The sequence below is a fragment of the Hemitrygon akajei genome, chromosome 4 (assembly GCF_048418815.1).
Source record: "Hemitrygon akajei chromosome 4, sHemAka1.3, whole genome shotgun sequence".
NCBI classification, from domain to species: Eukaryota; Metazoa; Chordata; class Chondrichthyes; order Myliobatiformes; family Dasyatidae; genus Hemitrygon; species Hemitrygon akajei.
In genome coordinates this window covers 50,145,118-50,165,300 of record NC_133127.1, presented here as the reverse complement: position 1 = coordinate 50,165,300, position 20,183 = coordinate 50,145,118, and the positions used below count along the sequence as shown (strand labels likewise).

The 20,183-nt window shown below is 40.9% G+C and overlaps 1 protein-coding gene and 1 long non-coding RNA gene across 11 annotated transcripts in view; one reads left to right on the top strand and one right to left on the bottom strand.

The window, feature by feature from the left end:
• psd3l (pleckstrin and Sec7 domain containing 3, like) overlaps positions 1–20,183 on the top strand; it is a 502,996-nt gene that overhangs the window by 369,193 nt on the left and 113,620 nt on the right. For all 10 annotated transcript variants that reach the window (XM_073042543.1, XM_073042544.1, XM_073042547.1 and 7 more), the window contains one exon: positions 2,675–2,764. In XM_073042543.1, the coding sequence (XP_072898644.1) occupies positions 2,675–2,764 (90 nt within the window). The remainder of the gene's footprint in view (positions 1–2,674; positions 2,765–20,183) is intronic.
• The window catches only part of LOC140726323 (uncharacterized), a 52,332-nt gene that overhangs the window by 7,752 nt on the left and 24,397 nt on the right, over positions 1–20,183 (bottom strand). Inside the window, exon 2 of the long non-coding RNA XR_012098613.1 lies at positions 1,651–1,722. This is a non-coding gene — a long non-coding RNA (uncharacterized lncRNA). The remainder of the gene's footprint in view (positions 1–1,650; positions 1,723–20,183) is intronic.

Below are 20,183 nucleotides of genomic sequence, written 5' to 3'. Positions count from 1 at the left end.
AGAGGGCACTGTTGGGATTGGGGATTTGGCTTCTGATGTGTCTCTTCTTGTCTTGGTGAGTGACTTTTGTGTATCCTTCCTCGGTTAGGACACTGTCTCTAACCATGACCTGGGAGACCACAGTTGTCACATATTATCTCCTATGCCCTCCTAAGGACTAGTGGGGCAGTCCCTTGTTAAGTGCTGTGGTTGGTGGCAAACAAGGCAAGATCCCTACACCTTTACAGCAGCTATGTCTGATACCTTACAACCTCTTTTCCCCCTCTTTCAAATCCTACCATTATCCCTGAGTCTAAGACCTCCTGATGTGCTGAACTCTGTCCTTCTTTGAGCATTTCCAGGTAGACTGGATCAACCCTCCCTGGAATGCCTGGCCCTGAGTATTTCTCATATGCCTTGAGTTTTCACTCTGTGCACAGGTTCATTGGCCTTCTGACAACAGACATTATAATTCCCCTGTTACTCCCTCCTCCTCCAAGTCGGTGCCCTCAGTTCTTCCTCAAAGTTCAGATATCTTTCCTCATTGTCGGCATTCCCAGTAGTTGCTCATGTTCCATCCTGCACCCCTGGAATCACATTGTCACTTGTATTTCTTGGGCATTTAGCTTTAGCAATATGTGTATGCCTTTGAGATGCATCTGGTGGATTTTCGATCATTTCCTCTTACACCAAATTTCATACACAACAGTAAGTGAAGGCAGTTTGGACAGAAAGCTGTGCTTTCCCCCCGGGGTGGAAGGCTTGTCGATGGTGGAGATGAGTGTGAGTGACTGGCTGTGATGATCAGGATTCTGAGCCTGTTATTGCCGGTTCTCAATAGGTGCCATTCCGACAGGCCGTTTGTGAGTATTTTCCCACCTGCCAACTCCCTGGTCCAGCACTTTGCAATTTACCTTGTCACCCTTCCTCAGCAGTTAACCATGGCTGCTGCCAAGTGTGCACCCACCTGCTGGGCCTCCCCAGTCTGTCCAGACCCCCAACTAATGCATCTTTGTATTGTTCTGACTGTCTTGCTTGTTTTTCATGCGTGCCTCTTTCTCTTTGTAAGTGTTCTAACAGTTTCTTCAATCTATCCCTCTCTATTTACATACTGTCTCGGTCGGTGTCCCTTCCTTCTGCAGCCCTTCTATTTGTACACTCTATGATTCCATCCACTTTGTTCTCTCTTGCAAATATGCATGACATAGAATGACTGCTGCTTCATCTCCCTTCCTCTTTGATTGACCACCACTGCCAATGTTCCTCTGGGCTGTAGGTCTTAACCCATCCAGCTTGTCCATTCCCTGTTCAGCCTTCTCAAGTTTATGGAGTGAGTTCTCCCTGTAGAAGGTTAAATATTTCTGCACTAAAGCCAATCTTCTTTTCTCTCTCTCTCTCTCTCTCCCTCTCTCCCTCTCTCCCTCTCTCCCTCTCTCCCTCTCTCCCTCTCTCCCTCTCTCCCTCTCTCCCTCTCTCCCTCTCTCCCTCTCTCCCTCTCCCTCCCTCTCCCTCCCTCCCCTTCTTCTCTCTCCTCTCCCCCCCCCCCCAAACAAACTGCCTACCTCCCACCCTCACTCTCCACCATGCCCTTTGAAACTCCATGATCCTCTGCTGGTTGTCGACCTAATCTGATCTAAGTATGCGTGCTATTCTTTAAACAAAAATACTCACCCCCTTAGACTGTATCCCGGACGAGCCTCAAATGTTGTGACTGTGATCGATGTCAGCGGAGAGACACTGAAGCTGGTGATACAGAAGTCTTTATTCATTACTACAAACAAATATTCTCATGGAGTCACTCTTGGTAGAGGCTCACAAACCTAAAGATACATTACATTTTTTTATACCCTTAAGTTCAAAGGTAACAGTAGGTGATTTAATACAATTTCAATAGTTACAATGACATTGTTTAATTCGATACCTTGGTTCTTTTGAGATACATAGTGGAAGCTCATTGTAATTGATAAACCTCTAAAGTTCCAAATGCCTTCGGGAGAAACTAATTAATTTAGATATTCTAAAATCTTTTGATGACAGAGAGCTAAGCCCAACATTAACATTGTCAGGGCTGTCTCTGAGTACACAAAAGCTATTGACTGCCTATATCTGTGTTATGCAAAGTGACAACATCTGTCTGGTCTGCCAGATTGCACTAAAGTCACAATGGTACAAATAATTTAGGCATGTTACCTGGTTTGACACAAATCCATTGTCTTAACGTTTGACTCTAGCATATCAAGCTTCTTGAATTTATTTACAATAAGAACTGAAGCCCGGTTCTTGTTTGAATTAGTATCTGCTACATACATGTAGCTCCAGAATACTCACTAACCCTTCCTTCTACTTGGAAAACAGATGCAGAGGATGACACATTTACTGCCCTGGGAGTAAGAGGCATATTTGCAGTGCCCTCTTCTTCCTCTCATTGTGGAAGGTTGTCATGGTACCCATTAGGGTATTTTGATAGTCTGTTTCATTTCAGGTGTATATTTTACTTCTGTATAAATCAAACATGGAGCAAAGAACCAATCCCATGACTCTGGTGATTGATGCTAGTTCTGAAAACATCAGTTTTATATCTGGGCAGGGTGCTCTCCATATTGGGAACATCCCAGAGAGATTTGGTTTTGTTGTTTTCTGACTTTCTTGGCAAGTGCAACATGTGCTAATCTTTGCAATTCTTTCAACGTTTCAGAATATTGGAAAGAAGATGACCTGCCAAGACTTCATTAACAATTTGGATGGATTGAATGGAGGAAAAGACTTCCCAAAAGAGCTATTAAAGGTATTGGATGTGGATCTGTTTGTGGTATAGAATTGAAATGGACTGAATAGGTATCCACTTGTAATCTAAAGGAAGTGGTGAAAGCACAAGGATGTTGTTTGAGGGCGGGGACAGTATGCTGTGACGGCTGATTGTCCCATTGTGTACGCATCTGTATTTTTGCAATCACTTGTTTACTTGCGGACATTGCTGCAGTGCTGCTGTTTATTGTCTGTAATTGCTTCTGAATTGAAAATTTAGATCAGATTCAACCTCATTGATGGGTCTGAAGTGAAGTAGATGCGAGTTAGGGTAAGGAGGACAGGTTTTCATTCCTTGAAGGACATTATTGAACCAGCTTGGTTTATGTGATAATCTGGTATTCTCAGTTTCCCTTTATGGAGACAGGAATCTTTAATAATTTGAGTTTTCCTTGCTGCCGTGGTGGGCTTAGAACTTGTGTTTATGTCAGTGGTTAATGAGTCCAACATATAGGCTTATTACAGTGGTGCTAAAAAGTTTGTAAACCCTGTAGAATTTTCTCTGTTTCTGCATAAATATGAACTAAAATGTGATTGGATCTTCACTTAAGTCCTAAAACTAGATAAAGAGAACCCAATTAAATAAGTAACACAAAAAGCATTATACTTGTTCATTTACTTGTTTGGAAAAATGATACATTATTACATGTATTTGTTGGAAAAAGTACATGAACCTCTGGGGTAATGCCTTCTACAAAAGATTTAACAAACTTTTAGCACCAATGTATTTACCACTGTAGTCCTGTTATCAAAGTGTTTTGGGCATGTAACTGGATGAGGCATCTTTACCATAAGGTATCCATAAGAATGAGGTATCGGATAACCCTGTGATCTCTATCTTGGAGGCCAGCGCCAGGCTACCTTTCAGGCGGGTGAACCCTCACAAGGCAGTCTGAAAGCCTGTGCCAACCAACTGGCAGGGGTATTCAAAGACATTTTCAATCTCTCATTGCTACAGTCAGAAGTTCCCACCTACTTCAAAAGGGCAACAATAATGCCAGTGCCCAAGAAGAGCAGCGTGAGCGGCCTCAATGACTATCGTCCAGTAGCATTCACAATTATGTTGATGAAGTGCTTTGAGAGTTTAGTCATGGCTAGAATCAACATCTGTCTCAGGAAGGACCAGGACCCACTGCAATCTCTCCGTACCTACAATAGGTCTACAGCAGGCATGATCTCAGTGGCTCTCCATGCAACCTTGGGCCACCTGGACAGTACAAATACTAACATCAGGATAACACGAGTGAATCTGCAGATGCTGGAAATAAATAAAAAAACATGAAATGCTGGCAGAACTCAGCAGGCCAGACAGCATCTATGGGAGGAGGTAATAACGACATTTTGGTTTCCTGATGAAGGGTTTCAGCCCAAAACGTCGTTATTACCTCCTCCCATAGATGCTGTCTGGCCTGCTGAGTTCTGCCAGCATTTCATGTTTTTTACTAACATCAGGATGCTGTTTATTGACTAATTCAGAATTTAACACAATCCTTCCTACAGTTCTGATCGAAAAACTACAAAACCTGGGTCTCTGTATCTCTCTCTCACTGACAATTAACAATGGTGCTGTACAGGGATGTGTGCTTAGCACATTACTCTGCCCTCTCTCCACCCATGACTGTGTGGCTAAGCATGGCTCAAACAGCATCTATAGATTTGCTGATGATACAAACCATTGGAGGCAGAATTTCAGGTGGTGACAAAGGGGATACAGGAGCGAGATATACCAATTGTGGTGTTACAACAGCAAACTGGCACTCAACGTCAACAAGACCAAAGAGCTGATTGTGGACTTCAGGAAGGGTAAGACGAGGGAACACAAACCAATTTTCATAGAGGGATGAGAAGTGGAGAGAGTGAGCAATTTGAAGTTTCCGGGTGTCAGTATCTCTGAGGACCTAACCTGGATGCAGCATATTGATGCAGCTAGAAAGACAGCAAGATGGTGGATGTATTTCATTCGGAGTTTGAGGAGGTTCAGTTTGTCACCTAAAACATCCAACAACTTCTACAAATGCACCACGGAGAGCATTCTGATTGGCTGCATCTCTGTCTGTTATGGGGAGAGGTGTCTACTACATGACATCAAAATAAGTTGCAGAGACTTATAAAAATTAGACAGCTCCATCATGGGTACCAGCCTCCATAGTATCCAAGGCATCTTCAAGGAGCGGTGCCTCAGGAAGGTGGTGTTCATCATTAAGTATCCTTACCAGTCAGGGTATGCCCCCTTCACTCTGTTACCGTCAGGAAGGGGGTACAGAAGCCTGAAGGCACACACTCAGCAATTCAGGAACAGCTTCTTCCCCTCTGCCTTCCGATTTCTAAATGGACATTGAACCCATGAACACTACCTCACTACTTATTTATTTCTGTTATTTTGCACTACTTATTTTAACAACTATTTAATAGAGATATATACACTTACTGTAACTCTTTTTTCTCTGTATTTATCATGTATTTCATTGTACTACTGCTGTTAAGTTAAATTTCATGATATGCTGGTGATGTTAATTCTGATGCTGATATTATTTCTGGTCTATTAGAGATGCTGTCTGTACTTGTGTTACTCCTAAACTCCAGTGTCAATGTAACTTCCAGAGAATGAGCAATTTGCACTTAGTTTAATATTTTGCCCCATGCTCTTCTGCATGGGAACACGGACCTGTCCAATCCATCAATACTTGTGTGTATTTTTACCACAGAGAGTGGTGAGCAACCTGCTTTCACCTGGCTGGCTTCTTGGCTTCAACATGGAATTGTTCTGGTACCCTTCTGCTATATCCCAATTCCAGATACCAATGACCAGTCACCCTTGTGTTTTCTGACCCACTTTTGCTTCTAGTCCAATAATAGGACAACTGTAAGTTTTACAAATACTCCTTAATCACCACCTACCATCACAGAAATGGCTTGGGCTTCCCCATTGCTGAAATCTCTTCAATGGAAATACACATGTTTGAACTTCAGTTCTGGCCCTGCAAGCATTGATTGTTCCCTGAATTGGAGGCTACACACAACACACAACTAGTTTGGAACTCACATTTTTAACTCCTTCACATCTGTTCCTTTGCTTGAAGCCCACCAATTTGACAAGACTTTTGGGTTATTTTTAACGTGTCTCCTCTGGCTCTGTGTTAGCCCTTCTGAGAATACTTATGTGAAAGTGGTAAGTTAAGATCCAACATAAGTTGTAGTTGCTAATTCTGCTCTCAAGTAATCGCAGGAAATGAAGTGATTTGAAAATTCAAATGTTTGGATATTAGTGATGCATGTGATGTCATATGGTAGCTAATGACTGAGAACAAATGAGCAAGGCTTGAGTTTTCCCTTCCCTGGAGAGTAGCAGATGTACAAAACACCTGCTGTCAAAATGATTAATAAGTAGTATGCCAGTTTAAAAGCATAATGGAATTTGATATTAGGAGTGGAAATTAATATTATTGAAATAAAAGCAAAACATATTGGAATTACTTGAGTCAACTGCATTTGAGAAGGTTCCTGCTTTTAGATATCATTGAATATACATGAGTAGCAATTGTTGAAGAAAACCTATAGGAGATTATTCCTGAACTTCTAGAATCAGGTTTATTATTACTGGCAGATCTCATCAAATGTGTTGTTTTTGGCAGCAGAAAATACTATAAGTTACAATAGGAAATATCTTAAAAAGTAAGCATGGAAAAAGAGAACAAATAAGAAGGCAGTGTTCATGGGTTTGTTCGTTCAAAATTTTGATGGCAGAACTTTTGTTCCTTATGATTACTTACCACGTGACATCACTAATATCTGAAGATCTGTATATAATCTCATTTTCTACCGTTAATTGGGAGTGGAACTAGCAACTATATGGATACTTTTAAGTTCTCACTTTCACCGAAGTATTAACTTTAGCCTTAGGGTATCCTAGGCTCTCTGTGTAAATAGAAAAACCAAGAACTTGAGTGCAGATGTGACTAACATCCATCCTACTTCAGCAGGATTTCATCAGGGCAAGTACAAGACTGATTACAAAAATCTAGAGAGTTCAGCGTGGTCAAAAGCAGAATATAAGAAACAAAGTGCAAGTGAGTTGGAGATGGCAGCTCAAGAGTATTTCTACCCCTATGTGCTTCATGGATGAGTTACATTGGACTATTGTTGTCTCGGTCAGTTTGGATAGGTGTAGAAAATGTACTAAATATCAATAATTGTGGAAATTCCTGAAGAATTTCTTGGTAAATGGAGTGCTGGAGGTATCTCCTGGATATCGGTGCCTTGTTATCAGCGTGAGGTAGCTTTGAAAGCAAAGTGACACACTGGGGCCTTGTTTGTCTTCTGAAACATTGCTTTATTACAGGTGGTGCTAGGACTGGATGTTCTTGTTGCATCTGTTTGCCTGATGCACATTCTGTGAATGACACACCATGCAATCTCAGACTAATTATTATATGCAATCTGTTCTCTTGATGTTTCTATGACTGATCCACCCCCAGTGTTGAGGCAAAGTAAGTTCCAACACTAGCAAACCTCTTTCCATGTTTAATTTTCAAACTTAAAAAATGGAAAGATTATTTAGTAGCAAGTTCACCCAATCTGGTGGCTGATTCAAGCAACAAACCTGTCATTGTTTTCTTGTATTGTGTGGATTCCAGCTTGATCTCAGGACTGGGGATATTAGGAGAAGCTGTTAGAGGTGTTGAGTGCTTCCTCCACTAACTCCAATATATGGGGCTTATAATCTCTTCAGTTGGTTGGGCGAGCTTTCATTTCAGTGTGAACAGCACCATTGCAATGCTGGACTTCCATTCTTGTTTATATTGCTTATAGAAACCACATGACAGATAATAAGTGCACAAACTGTTGTGCAAAAATACACCACCAGTCATATCAGTTCAATGCGTGTTTCGTCAAGGATTGAAATAAGTTTTGATGCAATTCAACATGTTTTGTGATGAATGATTGGAAAGTCAGACTGAGATGAGCATGAGCATTGATTTTTCTAAATTTAAGGTAATTTTTGCCCACCCCTTCTGCTCTGCTCACATTTTACTTACGACTGTGAGGCTAAGCACAGCTCCAATTCTATGTTGAAACTCCGTGCTGATGACACGCTATCGTAGGCTGAATCAAAGGTAGTAACAAATAAGCAAATAGGAGGGATATTGAAAATCTGATGGACTAGAGCCACAACAGCAATCTCTCACTCAATGTCAGCAAGACCAAGGAGCTGATTTTTGATTTTAACAGGAGGAAACCAGAGGCCCACGAGCCGTTCCTCATTGCGGAAATCAGAGGTGGAGGCAGTCAGCAATTATAAATTCCTTGGTATTGTAATTTCAGAGGATGTCGTGGGTCCAACACATAAATGCCATTATGAGTGTAAAGGGGGTTTCTTCTTTTCCTTTGTTACTGTGTATGTAATCAAAATGGCGTCTTTGTTTTATTAAAAGTAGGAATGCTGGCGCCTTTGTTAAAAGTAGGAATGCTGGCGTCTTTGTTATGATAAGTGCTGGAAGCTTGTTTGGGACTGTAAACTGATTGTTGGCGGGGATTTTGGGGAGTCGGCGCGATGGAGTGAGAGAGAGAGGACGGGATGCTGGAAGCTGGGCGATGGAACGGACCCCGAGCGGGGGTCCCCGGCCCAAGGTTTTCGGTGAGGAGAGGAGACGGAGACAGAGGAGTGTGGAGCGTCTGGTCGACCACCGTGGGTGGTCCCAGGAGGCGGGTCGAGGAGTTCAGAGGGGATCGAATGCCCGAAGACTTCAGTAATTGAGCTCCAACGGTTGTGCACGAAGTGGTTTGGACTTTGATAAGTTTGGCGCCTTTTCTTTTTTTTCTCATATTCATATATACTGTATCGTTAGTAATCGCTTAGTTATAGTAATCTTTATAAATTGTGCTCATTTAATCACATAAAGTGTACTGTCTGTTTTTTGGGCGAGGCGGGGACATCACACAGCATCCACACCAGCTGATTACCCAGTTTGGCGGGGCCGAAGGCTGCTCCCCCTAGACGAGAACGAGTTTGAGCGATGCCTGGGGCGACCCAGGGGTTACATGAAGAAAGCATGGCAGCACCTCTACTTCCTTGGCAATTTGTGACCATTAGGCATGGCGGGTTAAACTTGGACAAACTTATATAGATGTGTGCTAGAGAGTATATTGATTGGCCGCATCACCGCCTGGTAGAGAAATACCAATGCCCTTGAACGGAAAATCCTATAAAAAATAGTGGATATGGCCCAGTCCAGCATGGGTAAAGCCCTCCCCACCATTGAACACATCTACATAGAGCGCTGTTGTAGGTAAGCAGCATCCATCGTCAAGGACGCCCAGCATCCCACCATCCAGGTCATGCACTCTTCTCACTGCTGCCAACAGGAAGAAGGTACTGGAGCCTCTGGAGTTACATCACCAGGTTCAGGAACACTTATTACCCCTCAACCTTGACCAGAGGGGAAACTCCACTCATCCCAACAGTGAACTGTTTCCACAATCTATGGATTCACTTTCTTCATCTAATGTTCTCAGTATTTATTGCTTATTTATTATTGTTGCATTTTTTCTTTGTATTTACATAATTAGTTGTTTTCTGCACGTTGGTTGTTTGTCTATCCTGTTGCGTGCAGTATATCATTGATTTTATCGTACTTCTTGGAAATGCAGTATATGACCGCAAGAAAGTGAAGCTCAGGGTTGTATATGGTGACACAAAGATTTTGCTTCCTGAATATTTTTGAGTGTATCTTATGGATTTTGCACTGCTGATCATGAAAATTACCATGAAATTTCCCCATCATGCACCATCTTTTAAAATTTGCCTATATTTGTTAGTTCAATTCATAATTCAGGTCAGAATAACTGATGCCAAAATTAAGGAAGGAATTTTTGATGGTCCACAAATTAAACAGGTTATCAATAACAAGCAATTCAATGAACTTATAGTGGATCAGAGAAAATCGCATGGGAGGCATCAAGGATGATTAAATTTTGGAGCACCAAACTACGTGCAGTTGATTGAAAACATGCTTCAGTCATACAAAGCCATGAAATGCACCACGTCACTAAAGATTCATTTACTGCATTCCCATTTAGACGACTTCCCTGCAAATCTTGGCACAGTCAGTGACGAGCATGGTGAAAAGTTTCACCGGGACATTGCAGTCATGGAGAAATGATATTAGAGCAACTAGAATCCAACAATGTTTGACACTTTAGTGAGAAGCCTCAGACACTGAGTACAAATGAAAATCATCACCGAAGCATTTTTAGCTTAGTTGAGGTCTCGCAAAGTGTCAGCACCATTATGCAATTAAACCCATTATATTCAATAAAAGTTAATTTCTTGTGTCTCCAAATTCCTACGAGATACAAGTAGTCTGAAATGATTTTTGTGTTCAGCTTCAAGCAGTCTATGATAAACAAAAAAAAATTCTGAGGAAGCAGCACTTTTAAAAAATTTGTTGTCCAATATAATAAATTTACTTTGAATTTGGAAGATTCTTGGCCCAAAATATTGACTATTTACCCCTTTCCATAGAGGCTACCTGACCTGCTAAGTTCCTACAGCATTTTGTATGTGTTATGCTGAGCTTCTGCTCTTTTCACAAGTTTGTAATTTATGGTGATAATGTATTGTACTGCTGCTGTAAATGAAACAAATTTTCATGGCATTTATACACTGTGTATGTGTTTGCTCATGATAATGTTTGTCCATGACTTGAATTTCTGCAGCAATTGCAGAATTTCTGCAATACTCAGTTATGATCATTTTTTAAAAAATTGGCTGTCAAATGCTGATAGGGCACAATCTGGAAAATTGATCCTGCCATTTTGTCTTATCAGTTGCATAAAACTTAGATTAGGCCACACTTAGCATATTGTGTGCATTTCTTGTCTCCCCATTACAGGAAGGATGTGCAGGATTTGGACAGGGTTTAGAAAAGATTTACCATGATGCTGCCTGGATTAGAGGCTATGAGTTATAAAGAAAAGTTAGACAAAACTTGGGTTGCTTTCCTTTAAGTATTGGAAGCTGAGTAATGACCTGGCAGAAATTTCTAAAATTACGAGAGGCAATAAATAGGGTAGACAGCTAGAATCTTTCTTTCCAGGTTGGAAATGTCAAAACTAGAAGACATAGATTTAAGGTGAGAGTGATAAAGAAATTGAAAAGAGAGAGTAGCTTTATTTGTCACCTATACATAGAAATATACAGTGAAATGCATCTTTACATCAAAGATGAAATCAAGTTTTCTTTAACACAGGGAGCGGTAGGTATCTAGAATGTACCACTGGGAACAGTGGTCGAAGCAGCTACAATATTGATATTCAAGAAGCTTTTAGATAGAAACACTGAAATGCAGGGAGATAGAGTGATATATGGAAAATATACAGGCAGAAGGGATTAATTTGAAATTGAGCGGATGGGCAAAGAAGTGGCAGATGGAATATAGTCAAGAAGTGTATAGTCATGCATTTTGGTAGAAAGAAGGAAGGCGCAGACTATTTTCTAAAAGAAAAGAAAATTTAAAAATCAGTTGTTCAAAGGGACTTGGGTGTTCTTATGCAGGATCTCTTAAAGTTTAACTTGCAGGTTGAATTAATGGTAAATAAGGCAAATGCAATGTTAGCACTTATATCAAGATGACTAGAATAGAAAAGCAAGGATGTAATGCTGAGGCTTTATAAATCATTGGTCAGACCACACTTGAAATATTGTGAGCAGTTTTGGACCCCTTAACTAAGAAAAGGTATGTTGGCATCAGAGACTGTCTAGAGGAGGTTCATGAGAATGATTCTAGGAGTGAAAGGGGTTAACATATGAAAAATTGATCCTGCCAGTTTGTCTTATCAGTTATCAGAAGAACGTTTGATGGCTTTGGGCCTGTATTCTCTGGAGTTTAGAAGAATGAGGGAGGATCTCATTAAAACCTATTAAATATTGAAAAGCCTACATAGAGTGGATGTGAAGAGGATGCTTCCTATAGCAGGTGAATCTAGGACCAGAGGGTGCTGTTGTGTGAATTGAGTCACTGGAGAAAGGTACTGTTGGATACAAAGCAGCTTCTTTATTCAACTAAACAAGGAACAGCAGGCATCATACGGACATGCTTTTGGTCGAAAGGACAAGGGCAGCGGATAGCTGAGACATCAGCATGTGGGTTCACCTACTAATTGCATTTGATCCTGACTTTGAAATACATTGTCATGTTTTCATCATCACTGGGTCTAATCCAGGATCATTGTCCCCAAAAGGACTGTGAGAGTTCCTTCACCAAGACTTGTCATAGTCTAACTAAGAAGGTGACTCACCATTTCTTCTGAAGAGCAATTAGGGACATTAATAAGCAATGTACTTTGAAAAATTCATTAAGTAAGTAATTTGAAGATAAACAAGTTTGTCGATGCTTGAATCTAGAACAAAATCAAAATTTCTGGAAGACTTCAGTAGATCAATCATATTCTCTGGAGGCAAAAGGTATATACTGATGTTTCTGACTTAGACTGCATCAGAATTGAGAGGCAACACAGGGAAGATAGTCGGTATGTTGAAATATGTAGCGGGGGTAGAATAAGTGAAACCAGATGGAGAGCAGATGATGGATAGATGGAACCAGGTTGGTGGAGGAGATGCCAGGGAAGAACTAAGGGAGAGAAAACTACGTGGAGAGGCAAATTTGGTTTGGAGGAGAACATCTGGGGTGTAGATTACCTGAAACTGAAAAAATCAATGTTCATTTCACTTGGTTTTAAGCAAGCCATGCAGAATACAAGATATTGTTCTTCCAATTTATGCTTAGCCTCGTTGTTATCATGGAGAAGGCTGACGACAGATATTTCAGAGCTGGGAGTGGTATCATGAAGGAGAGTTAAAATGGCATGCAACCAGACACTTGAAATGTTAGTTGCAGGCAGAGTGCATGTATGCCCCACAAAGTTGTTGTCTAATCTGTGCTTGACTCCTCTGGTGTAAAGGATGCCATCTCATAAGCACAGGCTATGGTAGAACAGGTAAGAAGAGGTGTAAGTGAACCTCGGCTTCACATCGAATGACTGGTGGTGACCGGAGGAGGAGATGATGGGGTAGGTGTTATAACCTCTGGATGCAGGGAAGAGTGCTGGGAGATGGGGAGGGGTGAGGGGGGAGACCAGGGAGTCATTCAGAGTGGTCCTTGTAGAAATGGAGTGGATAATGGAGGAGGTGGAGGTTGAAGTGCTGGATTTTGTGTCTGGTGGGTTCAAAGTTAAGGACAAAAGGTAGAGGGGTGGTGTCAGAGCTGTGGTGTGGAAGCTAGCAGAATATCTGTTAGAGCACCACCTTTAGCCAAGGGGAAGAAAGAGGATATTTTAGTTGTAAAGAAAAAGGCCTCATTTTGAGAGCAAATACAGTGGAAATTGGGAACCAGAAATGGCAACTTTACAAGTGACAGAGCTGAAGAAGAGAAGGTAGCTGTGGGAGGCCGTGTGTTTGTAGGAGATGCCAATCTTGTGAGGTGGAGACATGGATCTCTAGGAAAGGAAATGAAATGTCAGAAATGGTCCAGGTAATTTTAAGGGCAGGGTGGAAGTTGGTGGCAAGGTTATGAAGTTGATGAGTTCTGCCATAGTGGAGAAGGCAGTACCAACACAGTCTTTGATGTAGCAGAGGACGAGTTGTGAGGATCCACCAGAATAGGTTTGGCACAAGGTCTGTGTTGGCATGGGTGGAGGGGGTCTTGCTGAAGGAAAGAATGAAAAATCAGCTTTTCCATCATGAGAAAATCTGCAGATGCTGGAAATTCAAGCAACACACACTGAATGCTAGAGGAACCCATGACTGTGATGTAGGGTCTTGCCCTGAAGCGTCAGCTGTTTACTCTTTTCCATAAATGCTGCCTGGCCTGCACTGTTCCTCCAGCATTTCATGTGTGTTGCTCAGTTTTATTGTATTTTTCACGTGGGCATCGATGCGTACAGTGAAATGCACCATTTGCGTCATTGACCAATACAGTCTGAGGATGTGTTGGGGCAGTCTGTCTTCAGACACCAACAAAGCGTGCCCACAACTTACTAATCCTTACCAAACCATACGTCTTTGGAACGAGGGAGGAAACCAGGGCACCCAGAAGAAACCCACATAGTCATGGGAGGAATGTACAGACCCATTACAGGCAGCAGTGGGAATTGAATGCAAATCTCCGGTGCTATAAAGCATTATACTAGCCACTGTGCTGCCCAACTCCGCTACCATGCCACCCTTTGTTGGAAGGAAGAAGTTTGGAGAACTTTGTGCATCACAGGACAGATTAGCTTCCATAGATTTGAGCAGGTTAGTGTATAAGGGTTCAATGAAAATCGCCCACTGAAACTTGTAATGTAGAAACTCAAAATGTGGGTGTCCTGTAATCTTTGATACCTTTCCTCCCTTTCCTCCTCTTAATCCTCATTTAGTTGTATTGGAGTCTGATGGACTCCCATTTTGGGTGGGTGTGAGGAATAATGCTCTGTAGAGATTTCACTGGAAAAGAATATAGATCATCTCATGTCTTAGGGATATACAGCAGGGATCACATCTGCCTTTCTTACTGCAGACCTTCTCTCTTCTGAAGATTTCACCTTGTTTCCATGGTTAAAGCAGAAGCTATCAACCATGCTGGAACATCTTTGATCATTAGCTTGGCCTTTTAAGGCCACACATGATTTAAGATGTAACAACATATAATTGAGAAGGGATACATTGTCTCTCCCCCCCCCCCCCCCCACCCACCGATCACACCTTATCTCTGAGAACAATGGTTTGTCTTTGTCCAGCAGCTTACTACGCCACCATCTTGGTAAAGGGACATGGAAACAGGCCATTCAGCCCGCCCACCTAATTAATGCCAATTCTCAGCTTCCTGTTTTGATTGATTCTGTGAGTCCAATTTTACTCTACCCTAAGTTCCATCACACCCTGTCCCTCACCCTGGTTCTATCATGCATGTACACACCAGAGGCATTTAACAGTGGCAAATTAACCTAGTGAACCACACGTACAGTATATGGAAAGATCAATATTCATCCCTTACTTAAAAGCAACTTATCTAATGACTGAACTCATTTTCAATTACTAGGACAATCCTGTATAATAACTGACATCTGCTGTTGAGCATCTTACAGTGAATAATACCAGTACAGTGAGCTGTTAGCTCTAAAACATATTGGGAAATCCAGAGGTATCCAGAGGAAAAAGTCAAAAAAGATAAGTTGCTTTCAGAAAGCACAGTGCAGAATGGTGTTGATTTAGGGAAGGAATTCCAGAGCTTCCATTAATGTTTAGCTAGCGTCCTGTTGCTGAAGTAGGATTAGAATTATTCCTATTGATTCAAGAACCTGATGGTTGTAGAGAAGTCGTTTTCCTGAACTTGTGATGGGGGACTTTGGGCATCTTGCCCTATGGTAGCCAGGAAAAGAAGGCTTAACCTGATGGTGGGGATCCTTGCTGATAACGGCTGCTTTCTTGAGGTAGTTACTGTCAGTGATGGGAAGGTCAGTGCCCATGATGGACCAAGTAGACTCCACTACGCTCTGCAGCCTGTTGCATTTCTGTGTGTGGTTACGTTTGTTCTTTGTGCTATCACCAATGTTACTTGCACAATATGGCTCAAATTTAAGAGACGACTAGAGCTGTTCTAACAGAGAAGTAAGAAATAGCATATCCAGGCTCATGACACGATTTGTGCCTTTTATATCAGGGTTATTAAAATAATTCCATAATCTTCATAAAACTAATCTGCGTTTGCAGTGAATTGTATTACATTTTATTGTGATACTGTGCGCTTACTGCTTTGAAAATGGATTGAATTATAGTCTTCATTTGCTCATAAACAGATAAATTTTATGTTTAAGGAGATAGGCAATAAAAATGATTTAAATGCATCTTTTGACATTAAGGTAAAATTTACAAACTAGTATGAATGAAATTGCTTGTAAATCTTTAGTCAAGGGTATTTAGTTTGCTGTCAGACTGTGCCAGTGGGGGGAGGGATTTTTTTAAAAATTAAAATCTTAAAAGGTCAAAACAAATTTCGATGTTGATGGCATACTATTTTTTCACTGTTAATTTGCTGTCAGTTTGTAGCCATGATTAAAGGTTTACATTGCTGCATTCGAACATCAATCCTCAAGCACATTGTAATTAAAGTGCTATTTGAGCTGCCTACAATTCAATAAAATTATTTAAAATGTCATAGGGGTGGGGGAAGTAAAGTGAGATTTAATCATTGTGCTGTTCCTTATTGGTGTAATGAAATGAAATTGACTGCCATGTGCCTTTTTCTGCATTTAGCTGCACCTGTCCACAAGACTTCTTAAGACCTATAGAATGCCAGTTAGAACTGCTGGTGTCATCTTTTGCTGTCACTTCCAAAACCAATCTAGTCATGTCTGCTTGGTAAAATTCCCATTGGGGGTTCCAGCTTGGAAGAGCACAGAGCTTTAAGTGTGGTGGAATGTAATCCATCTTTTTGGGAGACTTTGGCACTGCCCCAACCTTCACTTGAAACTTGCAGCTCAACACTAGGAGGTTTTTTGTTAAAATGAAATTGCTTCCACATTGCAGATTATTTTAAATTCTTAAAGGCAAGTCTTGAGCTCAGTTTGGCGTTGCTATTCTTTCGTTCTTTACATGAGCAGCATTTTTGCTCCACATAGGTTGAAGGAATTTTGTGATAGCTGGATGGAATATTGATGGCGACTTGTCATTTATGCATACAATCTGCTGGAGAAACTCAACCGGTTGAGTGGCATTTGTAGGAGCCAAAGAATTGTTTGTGTTTCAGGTTGAAGGCCTGGCATCGAATCCTAATACAGCATTTAAAACCTGAAATATCCACAATTCCTTTCCTCCCTCAGATACTACTCGACCTGCTGAGTTCCTGTAGTAGAAAATTTGTTGCTCCCAATTCCAGCATCTGTAATTTCTTGTGTCTTCATGGTACAATTCATCACACTTCTTGCCTGAAGGCAGTCTGTTCCCAATCATTTGTTCGTGAATAGAAAGTTGTCAATTTTGTGTGATGTCATTAGGAGAACGGAGAACTTGCCAAGCTGAAGGAATTGTGTAGGAAGTTGAAGTTCAGGAGCTGGTTCTAGTGATGGCTGTGTTTGGAAGGCATGCTTTATTATGTTTTAGTTTCCTTTATTCTATTAAATCCATTAGAGATTACAACAGATTTACTTGAGCTGTATGATTATCATTGATGAGATGTCTGTGTAGAAACCATTAAATGGTCCTTTAAATGGAAGACTTGTTTTGAACTTAAAATCCGAACAAGATTGGGTTCCTAAATTTGTAGTTCTGAAATGTTGCGCATATATCTTTTATTAGTTAATTATCAACCTTTTCACAAATAAAATTTATATTTGGATGTCCCTACTTTCTATAGATATCTGTTTTCTGTTTTCATTCTTTTTATACTTGATCATTTTGATTTTCCAAGATAGATTTCTGGATTTGCCATTTCACAACCACACTCTCATAAGAAACCAGGAGAAAACCAGGAGACATGTATAAAGGGTCAAGTTACTTTATATTCCTCCGGGTTTCTGCTAATATTTTAAATGGTAAACCATTGAATACTTGTGGAATTTGTCTTCATTTGCAAATTTGCTATCATAGCATCTAGAGACCTTGATTGTCTATTGGCCCACAATGTACAGAAGTTAGAGAACGTTTGTTGCATTTTGCTTAAATTTAATGATGTTTTATGAAAGCTTTCCATCTGGAAATGTCTGATACACCAGTTTATCTCAGGAACTGAGATTTCAATTTGCCCAAATAATGGATTATACAGTTCTGAAATATCAAAATAGTATTTTTTCAATAAATTGTGTTTAATCTCTTTCACTGCCTTCATTAAATTTTCTTTATTGATAGCGCAAAACTTTGACCTCACAACTTTGTTCAAAACTGTTGCACATTCTAGCTTCTGCCCTCTTCCTTTCCATTCCAGATGAAGGGTCTCGCCTGAAATGTCACTGTTCATTTCCCTCTATAGATGCTTCCTGACCTTCTGAGTTCCTCCAGCATTTTGTGAGCTGCAAATCAAAGTTGTTTCTTCAGCCTAACTATACACCTAACTTCCACAAAATGCTGGTGGAACACAGCAGGCCAGGCAGCATCTATAGGGAGAAGCGCTGTCGACGTTGGTCTCGGCCCGAAACGTCAACAGCGCTTCTCCCTATTGATGCTGCCTGGCCTGCTGTGTTCCACCAGCATTTTGTGTGTGTTGTTTGAATTTCCAGCATCTGCAGATTTCCTCGTGTATACACCTAATTTGTTGATTTCATCAGTACAGTTCAGTCAGTAGCACTGATGGAATTCTTTAGTTTCAGTCATTTTTGTCAATTAATTTTCAAGATTGGTAGAATATAATGGAATAAGGTATAAAAGGCTTGAGAAGGAATGAGAGAATTATGATCCTCCACTGATTATTGTACCCTTTCAAAAAGTTATTGAGCTGAGACAGTGAATTAGTTTCCTGTAAGAATTGACTGGTACAGGTATTTTATCAACATTTTGCTGACTCCATAGGTAAGAGATCACTTTACTATCACTTGAACACAGAGATGGATGGAGAGAGGCAGATACACAGAGGTTTCAATGTTTCTCGACCATCCTGCCCTTTTGCTTCCTCCTGTCATTAGGTTGGGGGGTGGGTAATGGAAATAATGAAAGAGCCCACATTCCATACTCTGTTCCCAGAAATTGTCCACGAAAGTGAGGCTGAGATAATTATTCCTCACAAGAGCGTGGAGGTGCAAAGTTTGAAAAGAAGCCCAAAGAGAAAGGAGAGAAAGGAAAACGTCTGGCACATAAACAGAAGAGAGTTGTAATAAAGATGCATTTTCCAACTTTCTCTGTACACTGCCAGGAGTGATTTACCAGAACATTTGTGCCTAGGTTTGGGATAAAGTGTTTGAATAAGTGTTCCATGTGGAGTAAGAAGGCAACTTAATTAATCTTCTCTGGAATCCAGATAAAGCCTGAGGATTATAGCAATTGACCATATGACATAGGAGCAGAATTGGGCCACTTGGCCCATTGATTCTGTTCAGCCATTTGATCATGGCTGATTTATTTTCCTTTCAACCCCAAGTATACACTCCTCTGGTTTAACATTTAAAAGAATACATCAGTGAAGTTGGAGGGACAAGATATGTCTCTCCAGTGCTTTAATTAAAAAATTATAGGAGAATGAACACACAAGATGTAAAAACTGTGATTACTGAGCAGAGTAATGAGGATTATCGAAACGGGATATGTGCACATCAGGATAGATGCGTAGGTAAAAAGGCATCCAGGAGAGAGACAGGCATAGGTACGCTCAAAGGAAACAGAGCAAGTTCACAGAAAAATAAATTTCTAAAATGTCATTAAAGATATCATGGTATTGATATTGTGAAGAGATAGGAAGCTGCAGATGTCATAAGAATCCGATATGCTTAATTGAAGTGAACAGAGAGCGAGGGTCCACACCATTAACCTGGTTTAGAAGACAAAACAAAGCCAAGAGGGTCTCCTTAAAACCAGAAGATGCCTTATTTTATGTTCCCTTCTGAATTCCTCTGTTCACATTTATATTGGAAAGTGCCTGTGCAAACTGGTCCAGTTAATTCCACCCACAACCGGTGGCTACATAACAGGTTAGGAGAAAATAGTGTCTCTGTTTTTAAGACCTAAAATTTGTTAGTTATTTAGTTACGACATTAGACTGTGGAGCTGCTGGGGTTGTTTCTGAAGCAAAGAGGGAGGAGATCTGTTAGAGGTATACACCATAATGATGTATTTAGATACAGTAAGTAGAACCTGATCTGTTAGCAAAAGGGATACAGATTCATACTGATGGTAAGATGTAAGAAGGAAGAAAATCTGTATTCAGAGTGACTCTGGTTTGAAACTTGTCTCCTGTAAGAGTGGTAGAACTCTTGGGGCTTGACAACTGACGGGAGCTCATTTGCATGGCAACCGTGACTGAGCAGAGAATTGGGACTGGCAAAGTTAAATTGCGACACTCCATCACATGGGCATCGAAACGTACAGTGAAATGCACCATTTGCATCATTGACCAATACAGTCTGAGGATGTGTTGGGGCAGTCTGTCTTCAGACACCAACAAAGCGTGCCCACAACTTACTAATCCTTACCAAACCATACGTCTTTGGAACGAGGGAGGAAACCAGGGCACCCAGAAGAAACCCACATGGTCATGGGAGGAATGTACAGACCCATTACAGGCAGCAGCGGGAATTGAATGCAAATCTCCGGTGCTATAAAGCATTATACTAGCCACTGTGCTGCCCGACTCCGCTACCATGCCACCCTTTGTTGGAAGGAAGAAGTTTGGAGAACTTTGTGCATCACAGGACAGATTAGCTTCCATAGATTTGAGCAG